General features: G+C 42.0%; 1 protein-coding gene across 3 annotated transcripts in view; it reads right to left on the bottom strand.

Moving 5' to 3' along the window:
- Positions 1-1,786: 1,786 nt before the first annotated feature.
- The window catches only part of LOC106578734 (cadherin-7-like), a 117,549-nt gene continuing 103,968 nt past the window's right edge, over positions 1,787-15,367 (bottom strand). For all 3 annotated transcript variants that reach the window (XM_045702227.2, XM_014157864.3, XM_082965707.1), the window contains one exon: positions 1,787-5,509. In XM_045702227.2, the coding sequence (XP_045558183.2) occupies positions 4,977-5,509 (533 nt within the window). In that variant the 3' untranslated portion in view covers positions 1,787-4,976. The remainder of the gene's footprint in view (positions 5,510-15,367) is intronic.

Below are 15,367 nucleotides of genomic sequence, written 5' to 3'. Positions count from 1 at the left end.
CACGTGAAACAAACAGAAAACTTTCTCTCCTCCTCCCTCTGTACCCCTCTCTTTCATTCTCTTTCTCTACCCCCCATCTGGATCCCAGAGTTGTGCAAAGAAAATGTATGTTTGTGTGTGTCTGCGTCTTACGCCTGCTGATATTCATTGCAGGAAAAAGGCAGCTCTGCATCGCCATCTCCTCAAAACAGCCCTCATTTTTTTTCTCAAAGCCTATCTGGTTCACCTTGATAAGATACGACACTGACATACATATTTTTTTATGTTCAAAAGAATTGAAAGTCCCCTCAGTCTTTTGAGGAAGTGAATGTAATTTTTATTGTCCACAAAAATGATAAAAACTTCCGCAAACATCACATATTTATGCCTCTTCAAAATAAATAAGAATCATTTTTGATTAACATGCTGACTTCCAATGGGAACAGTTTAAAAGGCATTTTGTTTGAAAGAAAATACTTCCTTTGCCTCCTGTTTTCTCACCAGACTTACCAATTAACAAAATGATTCATTCTGCAAAATAATTTTTGGACAAACAAATTTTCTGCATTTACTGTGAGCTACAGGAGAGCAATGTATTTTAGTTATGTAACCCATGGGGCAGCAGGTAGCCTAGTGGTTAGAGCGTTGGACTAGTAACCAAAATTGTTGCAAGATTGAATCCCTGAGCTGACAAGGTAAAAATCTGCCATTCTGCCCCTGAAAAAGGCAGTTAACCCGTCATTGTGCTAGGCCGTCATTGAAAATAAGAATTTGTTCTAAACTGACTTGCCTAGTTAAATAAAGGTATAAAATGTAATTTCAGCACAGCATTGAAACCCATTCAAAAAAAGCCTACACTTAATTAAAGTCAAAGTTGCAAGTATCCAACATCGACTGAATTCCTTGGGCAAAGCTCTTTTAAAGAGTAAATGTTGGACTGTGAATTCCAAATTCCTTTGCAAATAATGAAAAACACTTTATTTAAAGGTTCAATCCAGGTGGATATGGATTTTCCATCTCAACCATAACGTTACATCATTGTTAATAGATCATTATTACACAAAATTGGACTTGATTGAGCCTAAGGGAAACACCACATTCTAACATCTGTTAAATGCAATGTTAAGAGGAGAAAATGTACGCAGATTTCAGGGCTCTCTCAGGAAATTAACAGCATTGGTTCCTTTTCAACAGATCTGTACACTTGACTACTTGACACAAATAGCAATGAACCGCCACATTTAACCATGGCAAGGTGACTGAGAATATGGTTGAATACAAACAGTGTAGTTATACCCTCCGTAAGGCAATCAATCAGGTAAAACGTCAGTACAGAGACAAAGTGGAGTCGCAATTCAGGGACTAAGACACAAGACGCATGTGGCAGGGTCTACAGACAATCACAGATTACAAAGGGAAAACCAGCCACGTCGCGGACACAAACGTCTTGTTCCCGGACAAGGTAAACACCTTCTCCGCCCGCTTTGAGGATAACACAGTGTCATCGACTCAGCCCGCTCCCAAGGACTGTGGGCTCTAATTCTCCGTGACCGATGTGAGTAACACATTTAAGCGTATTAACCCTCCCAAGGCTGCCGGTCCAGACGACATCCCTAGCTGCATCCTCAGGGCATGCGCGGACCAGCTTGCTGGAGTGTTTACATACATATTCAATCTCTTCCTATCCCAGCCTGCTGTCACCACTTGCTTCAAAGATGTCCACCATCATTCCTGTACCCAAGAAAGCAAAGATAACTTAAATAAATTACTATCACCCCGTAGCACTCAGTTCTGTCATAATGAAGTGCTTTGAGAGGCTAGTTAAACTTCTTACAGCTCTTTAAGGATAGGGGGCAGTATTGACAATTTCGGAAAAAAATATGTGCCCATATTAAACTGCCTCCTACTCAAACTCAGAAGCTAGGATATGCATATAATTAGTAGATTTGGATATAAAACACTCTGAAGTTTCTAAAACTGTTTGAATTATGTCTGTGAGTATAACCGAACTCATATGGCAAGCAAAAACCTGAGAGAAATCCTACCAGGAAGTGGAAATCTGGATGCATGGGCTCTCTTCAAGTCGTTTCATATTGAACACACAGTGACGTAGTAATAATTGTACACTTCCTAAGGCTTCCACTAGATGTCAACAGTCTTTACAAAGTTGTTTGAGGCGTCTACGATGAACAGAGACCGAATGAGAAGGCTGGGAAGTTGGTCACCCAGGGAAGGACATCACTTCATTGGTGCGCGTTCAGGAGGGAGGATCCTCTGTTACAAAACGTTTTTCAAGACACAGGAACCGTCTGGTTGAAATATTACTGAATCTTCACGTTCTAAAGGCCCTAAAGATTGATGTTTTACAACGTTTGACATGTTTGAACGAACGTAAATCCAACTTTTTTTTACTTTTCGTCGTGACATTGTCCGCGCGCTTCCTACATTTGGAGTAGCTGAACTGAACGCGCGAACAACGAGTTATTTGGACATAAATTATGGAGTTTATCGAACTAAACAACATTTATTGTGGACCTGGGATTCCTGGAAGTGCCTTCTGATGAAGATCATCAAAGGTAAGGGAATATTTCTAATGCTATTTATGATTTTAGATGACTCCAAAATGGCGGCTATCTGTATTGCCTAGTGTATTTTTCTGAGCTCAGTACTCAGATTATTGCAAAGAGTGCTTTCCTCGTGAAGCTTTTTTGAAATCTTTCACAGCGTTAGCATAAAGGAGATGTTCATCTATAATTCTTTGAATGACAGTTTAATATTTTATCAACGTTTATGACAAGTATTTTTGTAAATTGTGGCACTGATTCACAGGCAGTATTTGAGGGAAAATATTTTCTGAATGTCACGCGCCAATGTAAAATGCTGTTTTTATATATAAATATGAATTTTATCGAACAAAAAAATGCATGTATTGTGTAACATGATGTCCTAGGAGTGTCATCTGATGAAGATCGTCTAAGGTTAGTGCTGCATTTAGCTGTGTTTTGGGTATTTGTGATGCATGTAGTTGCTTTGAAAATTGCTGTGTTTGTTTTGTGTCGATGTACTCTCCTAACATAATCTAATGTTTTGCTTTCGCTTTCGCTGTAAAGCCTTTTTGAAATTGGACAACGTGGTTCGATTCAGGAGAAGTGTATCTATAAAATGGTGTAAAATAGTCCTATGTTTGAGAAATAGAAATTATTAGATTTGTGGTTTTGAATATGGCGCTCTGATTTTTCACTGGCTATTGTCAAACTCAATCCCGCTAACGGGATTGGTGTCGTAAGAGGTTTTAAGGATCATATCACCTCTACCTTACCTGACACCCTAGATCCACTTCAATTTGCTTACTGCCCCAATAGATCCACAGACGATACAATTGCCATCACACTGCACACTGCCCTATCCCAACTGGACAAGAGGAATACCTATGTAAGAATGCTTTTCATTGACTATAGCTCAGCCTTCAACACGATAGAACTCTCCAAGTGAAGGTAGGAAACAACACCTCCCCTTCACTGATCCTCAACTCAGGGGCCCCACAAGGGTGCATGCTAAGCCCCATCCTGTATTCCCTGTTCACCCGTGGCCACAAACGCCTCCAACTCAATCATCAAGTTTGTGGACGACACAACCATAGTAAGCCTGATTACCAATAATGACGTGGCAGCCTACAAGGAGGAGGTGAGGGCCTTGGCAGAGTGGTGGCAGGAAAATAACATCTCCCTCATGGACTTCAGGAAAAAGCAGAGGGACCATGCCCCATCCACATCGACCGCAGCAGAGAAGGTGGAAAGCTTCAAGTTCCTCGGCGTACACATCACACAACAGCGTTTTGGCTTGGCCCCTTAGACCCTCACAAACTTTTACAGATGCACAATTGAGAGCATCCTGGTACGGCAACTGCACCACCTGCAACCGCAGGGCTCTCCAGAGGGTGGTGCGGTCTGCCCAACCCATCACCGGGGGCACACTGCCTGCCCTCCAGGACACCTACAGCATCTGTTGTTACAGGAAGGCCAAACAGGTCATCAAGGACATCAACCACCTGAAACAATGGCCTGTTCACCCCGCTATCTCAAGGCCATCAGACTGTTAAATAGCCATTAATAGCCGGCTACTGCCCCATATACATAGACATGGAATCACTGGTCACTTTAATAATGGAACACTAATCACATGAATAATGTTTACATACTACTTTACTCATTTCATATGTATATACTGTATTCTATTGTACTGTATTTTAGTCAATGTCACTCCGACATTGCTTGTACTAATATTTATTATTTTACTTTTAGATTTGTGTGTATTGTGATTTGTTAGATATTACTGCACTGTTGGAGCTAGGAACAAAAGCATTTCGCTACACCCGCATCTGTTAAATATGTGTATGTGACCAATAAAATTTGATTTGATGTTTGGTTTTTCTTTGTGAGTCTGACTTAATACGTTTTCTTCATAATCTCTGTGAAAAACACAGAACGAAAACAAAACGTTGACACTCTTCATGACTTTCAAATGAACAGTTGAGTGACTACTCTACCGATTAGCCAACGGAGACTGGGCACTTCAGGAAAAAAAAGTGTTTTTGTTTTCTTACGAAAAGAGCAAGAGAATTCATCAAAGCAAGACTGCTGGGTCTGTGCCCATGTCAGGAATGAGAGAACAGGTTTCTCCAGATAAATATACTGTAGCCTACCATGTACGCTGGACCTCAGCCCAACTTTGAAACCTTTTAATGTTTTTGCTCACAAGGTTTCCTCTTCCATCAACTCACTTTTGAAATGACTTGTCAAAACATGCCAAGTCACCCTTTTTGAAATCCAAAATCCAAGGCAGATAAACAAACCCAACCTTTGAAGTAATTTGTATTTTTCCAATCTGACTTTGTTTTCACAGACTCTCACCCCCTTTTCTGCCCTTTGGTAGTTTAGTTGTTCATTTTCTTTTTTTTATCACAACACATTTGTTGTCTAAGTTCAGGAATGCTTTGGCTATGACAACACGCTGTTGCCGTTGCTCTTGCCGTCGCTGTTGCCATACAGGTCTGCTAGCTTCTTGAAACGTGGCCCCCAGGTGCTGAGATAGTCATAGTTCTGCTCCGAGTCTGTACTTAGCGACTCCAAGGAGCTTAACGATTCAGCTACCGAGCCACTCCCCTCAAAGGCGTACGTCTGCAAAGAGTCATACGGCGGAGCTGACGGCTCAACATCTGCATCTTTCAGCCGGTCCCAGATGAACTCTCGGAAAACAACATTGTCTGGCAGGGTTTTATAGACAGGCTGCGAGGAGGAGGACATTGGGTAGGGGAAGAAGGTGTGGGTGTCAGGGGTGACGTCTCGCCGGACCTTGGGGTCTCTGATGACGTTGAGGTTGCGGAGGGCTACCATGTCGAAGGCCTCCGTGTCTTCCTCTCCTCCACCCTCGTCGTCATAGCGGACGATGTTCTCCCTCACGTCCCTCGCCTCCTCCAGAATCAACGGTTCCTTCTTCCTCCGACGCATCGACACGATCAGCAGCACCATCACTGAACAACGGAAAAGAAGAGAAAGAGAGAGAAAGGAGGAGAAGGAGGAAGGGGGGTCTGGGTAAATTTTTATTCATCACCAGTTTAGAATACTTGCAATGACCATTTCTTTAATATAAAGGCATAGTACATTTAGGATGATACATCTACATTAAATAATAGCCCATATTTGATGAATATGAAAATGAAATGTTGAAACATTTCAGATGAATATATCCTTGCATCAATACATTTCTCTCCTCTATCCTCCATTTTGTGCACTACTTCCACCTCCCAAAACCATAACTCTCCTCACCAAAGCAAACTGGCAAATGTCTAATGATCCGTCATCCATCAATGTCGCACTGGTGCAGTGAAATATCGCTCTGTGAACCCATATTTCTTCCCCTAACTGCATCTGGCTTCCGCGGGCTAGTGTGAGGCCACCAGGAAAGCAAATGCAAACATCGCTTCACAGCTCATAATAATAGAGAAAATGTAGGGGTAGAAGGGGTGGGGAAGACACAGATGAATGGAGATTCTTCTGACTGCTGTTTGGTGACCATTTTCTGACAGCATGACTCCTTGCTGCTTTTCTTTCTGTCTGATCAATTTTCTCTCTTTCTTTCTCTTAGGAAAAAGCATCTCTGTCTGTGTCTTCCTCTTTTTTTTCTACATAGAGGCCTATAGTATCCATAGCCATGGGAATTAGGGGTGCAGCAGCACCGCCTGATAAAAATAATTAAATATATACACATACATACACACATATATACATACACATATATATCTATACAGTGCCTTCGGAAAGTATTCAGCCTTATTCTAAAATTGATTAAATAGTTTTTTTCTGCTCATCAATCTACACACAATACCACATAATGACTAAGCAAAAACAAATGTTGGCTAATTTATAAAAAATAAAAAACAGAAATATCACATTTAAATAAGTATTCAGACCCTTTACTCAGTACTTTGTTGAAGCACCTTTGGCAGCAATTACAGCCTAGAGTCTTATTTGGTATGACGCTGCAAGCTTGGCACACCAGTATTTGGGGAGTTTATCCCATTCTTCTTTGCAGATCCTATCAAGCTCTGTCAGGTTGAATGGGGAGCATTGCTGCACATCTATTTTCAGGTCTCTCCAAAGAAGTTTGTTTGGGTTCAAGTCCGGGCTCTGGTTGGGCCACTCAAGGACATTCAGAGACTTGTCCCAAAGCCACTCCTGCGTTGTCTTGGCTGTGTGCTTAGGGTTGTTGTCCTGTTGGAAGGTGAACCTTCACCCCAGTCTGAGGTCTTAAGCAGGTTTTCATCAAGGATTTCTTTGTACTTTGCTACATTCATCTTTGCCTCGATCCTGACTAGTCTCCCAGCCCCTGCTGCTGAAAAATAGCATGATGCTGCCACCACCATGCTTCACTGTAGAGATGGTGCCAGGTTTCCTCCAGACCCTTGCCTGTCCTGACCCTCTACCCGCCCGCCTGACCACTCTGCCTGTCCTGACCCTGTACCAGCCGCCTGACCACTCTGCCTGTCCCTGACCCTGAGCCTGCCTGCCGTCTTGTACCTTTGCTCCACCTCTGGATTTTCCGACCTCTACCTGACCTGAGCCTGCTAAACTTCTTCCAGTTAAGAACGATGGAGGCCACTGTGTTCTTGGGGACCTACAATGCTGCAGAATGTTTTTTGTGCCCTCCCCCAGATATGTGCCTCGACACAATCCTGTCTTGGAGCTCTATGGACAATTCTTTCAACCTCATGGCTTTTAATCTGACATGCATCGTCAACTGTGGGACCTTATACAGACAGGTGTACCTTTCCAAATCATGTCCAATTAATTGAATTTACCACAGGTGGACTTGATATGTAGAAACATATCAAGGATGATTAATAGAAACAAGATGCACCTGAGCTCAAATTTGAATCTCATAGCAAATGGTCCAAATACTTATGTCAATAAGGTATCTGTTTTTATTTTAAATAAATTAGCAAAACATTCTAAAAGGGTGTTTTTGCTTTGTCGTGGCGTATTGTGTGTAGAATGATAAAAAAAATATATATTCCTTTTTAGAATAAGGCTGTAACATAACAAAATACTTTCCGATATCACTGTACTTCCATTAATTTTTTTCAACTGGTACTGGGGGACATTCAGACGAGACTTGTAAGGCCTGTGGGCATCGTAGAGCAAAACAACCAACATGTACATGTTAGTGGGAGTGTCACCTTTCCATAGAGGCATTATTAGTGTGTAGCCCAAACTGTTTGGTTGCCAGAGACAGAAGTTGGCAGATCGGCTGAGTCCCTAGACGCTTGTGGGTGTCGTAGAGCAAAACAGAGAACACCATTGTGTTTGTGAGATTCTCATCTTTCCATTTCAACAGTTCGGAGGCTACACGTGATTTTGTGAGTTTTTTTATTATGCTAATTTACGCTTGGGCAAGGAAATCAACTCTAGGGGGTTAAACGGGCCTATTTATATAATGAACATGAAGCCTTATTTTGCTGTGACTGTGCATCTTCCCATTTACACACACACACACACACACACACACACACACACACACACACACACACACACACACACACACACACACACACACACACACACCAAACCTCTGCCACTTACAACAACAAAGATTAAATATAACTTCTTCCTCTCTGACAACAAGCGGTTTCAACTTGCTATTTGCATTTGAGGTTTGATCCAACATAATCAGTTTTATAGACACCGAAACACATTGATACATTATTTTACTGTAATAGACAAGAATTTAACCTCAAACTGCACAAAGAGCAGACATTACTAAAATAGGAGTATCAATGAATATTGATTCTGGAAAATATATGCTCAGTTTCTGTCGCACGCGGTTAGCGCTAGCAGCATTTTAGCCACAGACTGTTAAACTAGCTGTCTAATTTTTGTTTTATAAATGTGCAATGAGCATAAAAAAAATTATATTAGGCATTGGCAACTTATTCTCTTTCTGAGAAATAAGATAGGCCACTTTCTTAATATTTAACCATGCAAGTCAGTGAGGAACAAATTCTTATTTACAATGACAGCCTACCAGGGAACAATGGGTTAACTGCATTGTTCAGGGGCAGAACAACAGATTTTTACCTTGTCAGCTCAGGGATTTGATCCAGCAGCCTTTTGGTTACTGGCCCAATGCTCTAAGCACTAGGCTACATCTGAACAAAGTGAACAGGCTAGCATGGTGTTCAAACAGCTGGACACGGACACAAGGGTGTGTTCATAACAATTCAACTGTTCTACCATTTTAACTAGCAAACAGATCCAAGCTGGCTAGACTTTAAATATAAAGATTAGTTTGCTACTCACTAGCATGTGGGCTTGTGCTTGAGAGATTGTTTATGAGACATGTGTTATCTTCAACAATGCCTGCTACAAGAAGTTGGTAATTATTATTATGCATGTTTCTGGTTAAATTTGTCAAAAAAATGGCATTTTCATAGACAGACCTAAAAGCCAGATCAGTGATTATTGCAACAACATAAACTATTTTGCTAAAATAATTTGATTATTAGTGGGTCTTATGGTTGTGTAAGGCATGTATTTAGCCTAGGTATAATTTCACAAGCCCTGAATTCATTAGATTATTGCTGACTGTTTAACCTCTCTGGGGCAGGCGGGACGAATTCGTCCCACCTACGTAACAGCCAGTTGAATCCTGTGGCGCGATTTTCAAAACCTTTGAAATGCTATTACTTCAATTTCTCAAACATATGACTATTTTACAGCTATTTAAAGACAAGACTCTCGTGAATCTAACCACACTGTCCGATTTCAAAAAGGCTTTACAACGAAAGCAAAACATTAGATTATGTCAGCAGAGTACCAAGCCAGAAATAATCAGACACCCATTTTTCAAGCTAGCATATAATGTCACAAAAACCCAGAAGACAGCTAAATGCAGCACTAACCTTTGATGATCTTCATCAGATGACAACCCTAGGACATTATGTTATACAATACATGCATGTTTTGTTCAATCAAGTTCATATTTATATCAAAAAACAGCTTTTTACATTAGCATGTGACGTTCAGAACTAGCATACCCCCGCAAACTTCCGGCGAATTCACTAACAATTTAGTGATTTTAAAATAGCTTTTTGGTGAAAGCACATTTTGCAATATTCTAAGTACATAGCCCAGCCATCACGGGCTAGATATTTAGACACCCGGCAAGTTTAGCACTCACCAATATCAGATTTACTATTATAAAAGTTTGATTACCTTTTGTTGTCTTCATCAGAATGCACTCCCAGGACTGCTACTTCAATAACAAATGTTGGTTTGGTCCAAAATAATCCATCGTTATATCCGAATAGCGGCGTTTTGTTCGTGCGTCCCAGACACTATCCGAAATGGTAAATCAGGGTCGTGCGCATGGCGCAATTCGTGACAGAAAAAATCTAAATATTCCATTACCGTACTTCGAAGCATGTCAACCGCTGTTTAAAATCCATTTTTATGCCATTTTTCTCGTAAAAAAGCGATAATATTCCGACCGGGAATGTCCATTTAGCTAAACAGAGGAAAGAAAACAAAGCTTTCGGTCGACGCGGGCACGAGCCTGAGTCTCACAGTACTGTAACCAGCCACTACCCAAACGCGCTACTTTGTTTCAGCCAGAGCCTGCAAAGCCACGATTCAGCGTTTTGCCGCCTTCTGAGAGCCTATGGCAGCCGTAGGAAGTGTCACGGGACAGCTAAGATCCTCACTCTTCAATAAACAGAGACAAGAAGAACGACACCTTGTCAGACAGGCCACTTCCTGCATGAAATCTTCTCAGGTTTTTGCCTGCCATATGAGTTCTGTTATACTCACAGACACCATTCAAACAGTTTTAGAAACTTTAGGGTGTTTTCTATCCAAAGGCAATAATTATATGCATATTCTAGTTACTGGGCAGGAGTAGTAACCAGATTAAATCGGGTACGTTTTTTTATCCAGCCGTGTCAATACTGCCCCCTACCCCCAACAGGTTATTTAAAATGCAGTGTGTGTTATCTTTTATTGTAAAACAAAGCCTATTTAGAGGTAAAACATAGATATACAGTACCAGTCAAAAGTTTGGGCACACCTACTCATTCCAGGGTTTTTCTTAATACCCACATGTTTCAAGCAGACCACCATAATCTGTGTGCCCAAGAAAGTGAAGGTAATCTGCCTAAATGACTACCACCCTGTAGCACTCACGTTGGTAGCCATGAAGTGCTTTGAAAGGCTGGTCATGGCTCACAAAACCATCATCCCGGAAACACTAGACCCACGCCAATTCGCATACCGCCCCAAAAGATCCACAGATGGCGCATTCTCAATCGCACTCTACACTGCCCTATCCCACCTGGACAAAATGAACACCTATGTGAGAATCCTGGACTTCCTGACGGGCCGCCCCCAGGTGGTAAGGGCAGGCAACAACACATCTGCCATGCTGATCCTCAACACGGGGGCCCCTCAGGGGTGCATGCTTAGTCCCCTCCTGTACTCCCTGATCACCCATGACTGCGTGGCCAAGTACGACTCCAATACCATCATTACGTTTACTGATGACACAGCGGTGGTAGGCCTGATCACCGACAATGATGAGACAGCCTATAGGGAGGAGGTCAGAGTACCTGGTAGTGTGGTGCCAGGACAACAACCTCTCCCTCAACGTGAGCAAAAGAAAGGAGATGATCGTGGACTACAGGAAAAGGAGGGCTGGACACGCCCCTTTCACATCGACAGGGCTGTAGTGGAGCGGGTCGAGAGTTTCAAGTTCAAACTATCATGGTCCAAACACACCAAGAAAGTCGTGAAGAGGGCATGACAATGCCTTTACCTCCGCAAGAGACTGAAAAGACTTGGTGTGGATCCCCAGTTCTTCAAAAAGTTCTACAGCTGCACAATCAAGAGCATCCTGACCGCTTGCATCACCGCCTGGTATGGCAACTGCTCGGCATCCGACCGTCAGGCGATACAGAGGGTAGTGCGTACAGCCCAGTACATCACTGGGGCCAAGCATCCTGCCATCCAGGACCTATATACTTGGCTGTGTCAGAGGAAGGTCCAAAAATAAATCTGAAGTTATCGGCACTCATAGTCAGACAGCCTGAACATCTTGATTCTATGTTTAATTGAGATATTTTGTGAATAAAGGATTTAATGATCACTTTGACTGCTCTACGTATGGTCTGGATCAGTAGTAGATGTGCAAATGTTTTTAAGAGCCACATTACTAATGAAGGCTCTGGGAAACACCTCACATACCAACGATACATCGTAAGAAGGTTCTAACAATGATCATAATGCTACAAAGGCTTTTGGAAAACAAGGCCCTATTCTAGTCTACTATGGCTGGAGGACACCTGGTGCTGACAGCACCTGAGGACGCAGAAACAGCAACACCCCTGGACTCTCTCCTCTGGGCTCTCCTCTTAGCCAAAACAATGCAATCACTCGCAATCACGCCCCCAATTGCAGTGCCACAGATTCAAACATGCGTTGATGGAGACGCCAGATCTGGGAGCAAGGACAGAGAGGAGAGAGAAAAGGGTTGTGTGTTAATGCAAGAGGGGGAGGCAGGGAGGAGCGGAGGAGGACCCTTGCTCCCTTCGGCCTCAACGTAGACTTTAATCTGAAGCCATTCTTGTGATTATTGTGACTTTGCCATTGTAATTGTTTGTAGGCTTATGTAGTCTAAATTGAATCTATGATCGTATGCTATCCATTTGTTTTTTGTATGTTGTTCTTTGTATGTCATTTTAATATTTGAGAATTAACCAATGATATTAGGGCATACTTGGCCACGATTACAGACACCTGTGTGTGTCTTTTGACAATACATAAACGAGTCACCCTGCAGTGTTTGTGATTCTACCCTGATGAAGACAGCTTGCCTGTCGAAACGTTGGACATTACATTTTTGCATCTGAGCTCTTAGAGTGTGCAGCTCTCCTCTATTTTCAAGTTTTGTACTTGAAAAGCGACCATGTTATTTTTGGGAAGCATATTTGATTCTGTGAAAACTACTTCTATGACGCATACATTCAGTTGCTCCGAATTCGCTTCACTCAAGCTAAAGAGGGAGGCTTGCTCGGCTGGTGCTAGCAAATGCGCAAATCAAATAATCGGCATTCCAGCGGTGTAAGGTTTACATGTCATAATAATTTGAACGATTTCTCAGAAAACCAGGTATTTTAATCGGCCTTCGCTTACTTTGATTTTGAACAGACTCCGATTAAGATAAGCGGAGTAAGGTGTTTAGATGACTTTTGCATAATCTGCCTACTGCCATAATCAGTTTAATATCTAATTATTACTGTGCATGTAAACATACTCAATGACTGATTTCAAGACTTTCCACTTCAAAATCAATCTCAGCTCTGTTAAAAAATACACTGAAGAAAAACTATTACATTTGTTGTGGTGATTCAGGAGTAACATTAAAACAGAATAATATGACCCACCAATATTAGACAACTATACTGAAAACCCAAACTCAAATTGCTGAAATAAGTAAATTAAATCAATTAGAGAATAGTCAGATTAACTGATAACCAAAATAGCATTGCAGATGGCTCACTTTTGCTAAGTGCAGAGATGTATTGTAGGTAATAAATGTGCAGGGGACTTCTGATATTCTAGTTTGTGGTGCAGCAGAAAAATCTGCATATCCCCAAATCCAGAGGTTGTTGAGTTCAAATCCCAGGTGGGGTCATATAGTAAAGTCAGTAGCGATCATGTCAAATGTAATCAAATTGTCAGTGATTAAAGACGTGTACACTATTTTAGCTGAACAGGATACCACTTGCCTTAAAACCCCCTTATCGTTTAATTTCTTTACTTATAATGGTTTGGAACACCTGGGACCATTACATGACAAAAAGCTTCGGTGGACTATGACAAAAAGTCCAAAGAACATTCAGGGGACCATGACACAATGTCACAAGAAAGTCCTTAAAATGTCCACGGGACAAAACTTCTAGGTGACCATGACAAAATGTCCCAAGAACATGCTAAAAAGGTCCTCTGGGACAAACCGTGGACAAGACCTTCAGGGGACCATGACACAATGTCGAAAGAACGTCCTAAAAACTTTCTGCAGGACGTCCCCGGGACATTCCTGTATCTAGACAAAACCTCCAAGGGACCATGACACAACGCCCCAAGAATGTTCAGATCACCATGACACAATGTCCCAAGAGCGTCCTAAAGATGTCCACAGGTCAAACCAGGAACTATAAAAAGGTCCCCCAGAGAACGTTCCCTTGGAATCATCATGCAATGTCCAAAGGACTAGTAAAAGGAAAGTCCTGAGAATGTCCTAAAAAGGTCCTGACATTGTCCTCAGTGACCTTGATTTTTTTTCATATTTTGTTACGTTACAGCCTTATTCTAAAATGGATTAAATACATTTTTAAAAATCATTAATCTACACACAATACCCCATTATGACAAAGGTAAAACAGGACTTTAGAAATGATTGCAAATGTATTAAATATAAAAACAGAAATACCTTATTTACGTAAGTATATGGACACTTTACTATGAGACACGAATTTGAGCTCAGGTGAATCCTGTTTCCATTGATCATCCTTGAGATGTTTCTCAAACTTGATTGGAGTCCACCTGTGGTAAATTCAATTGATTGGACATGATTTGGAAAGGCACACACCCTCATATATAAGGTCCCACAGTTGACAGTGCATCTCAGAGCAAAAACCAAGCCTTGAGTGCGAAGGAATTGACCGTAGAGCTCCAAGACAGGATTGTGTCAAGGCACAGATCTGGAGAAGGGTACCAAAGCATTTCTGCAGCATTGACGGTCCCCAACAACACAGAACTCCATAATTCTTAAACCACCAAGACTTCCTAGAGCTGGCCATCCAGCCAAACTGAGCAATCGGGGGAGAAGGGCTTTGGTCAGGGAGGTGACCAAGAACCCGAAGGTCACTCTGACAGAGCTACAGAGTTCCTCTGTGGAGATGGGAGAACGTTCCAGAAGGACAACCATCTCTGCAACACTCCACCAATCAGGCCTTTATGGTAGAGTGGCCAGATGGAAGCCACTCCTCAGTAAAAGGCACATGACAGCCTGCTTGGAGTTTTCCAAAAGGCACATAAAGGACTCAGACCAAGAGAAACAAGATTCTCTGGTCTGATGAAAACAAGATTGAACCATTTGGCCTGAATGTCAAGCATCATGTCTGGAGGAAACCTGGCACCATCCCCACGGTGAAGCATGGTGGTGGCAGCATCATGCTGTGGGGATGTTTTTCAGCGGCAGGGACTGGGAAAGATGAATGGAGCAAAGTACAGAGAGGTCCTTAATGAAAACCTGCTCCAGAGCACTCAGGACCTCAGAAAGGAGTGACGGTTGACCTTCCAACAGGACAATGACCCTAAGCAGACAGCAAAGACAATGCAGGAGGGTCTTTGGGACATGTCCGTGAGTGGCCCACCGAGAGCCCGGACTTCAACCTGATCGAACATCTCTGGAGAGAGCTGACAATAGCTGTGCAGTGACACTCCCCATCCAACTTGACAGAGCTTGAGAGGATCTGCAGAGAAGAATGGGAGAAACTCCCCAAATACAGGTGCTCCAAGCTTGTAGCTTCATACCCAAGATGACTCAAGGCTGTAATTTCTGCAGCTTCAACAAAGTAGTGAGTAAAGGGTCTGAATACTTATTTGAATGTGACATTTACAGTTTTTAATTAATTTGCAAAAATGCCTAAAAACATGTTTTTGCTTTGTCATTATGAGTTATTGTGTGTAGGTTTTATTGGGGAAAAAACAATGTAATCAATTTTAGAATAAGGCTGTAACGCAACATAATGTTGCGTTACAGCCTTACTTTCCGA

The sequence above is a fragment of the Salmo salar genome, chromosome 19 (genome assembly GCF_965601325.2).
Source record: "Salmo salar chromosome 19, fSalSal1, whole genome shotgun sequence".
Lineage (NCBI taxonomy): Eukaryota > Metazoa > Chordata > Actinopteri > Salmoniformes > Salmonidae > Salmo > Salmo salar.
Note: the sequence above shows the minus strand (reverse complement) of the source record. Positions and strands in the feature narration are given on the sequence as shown.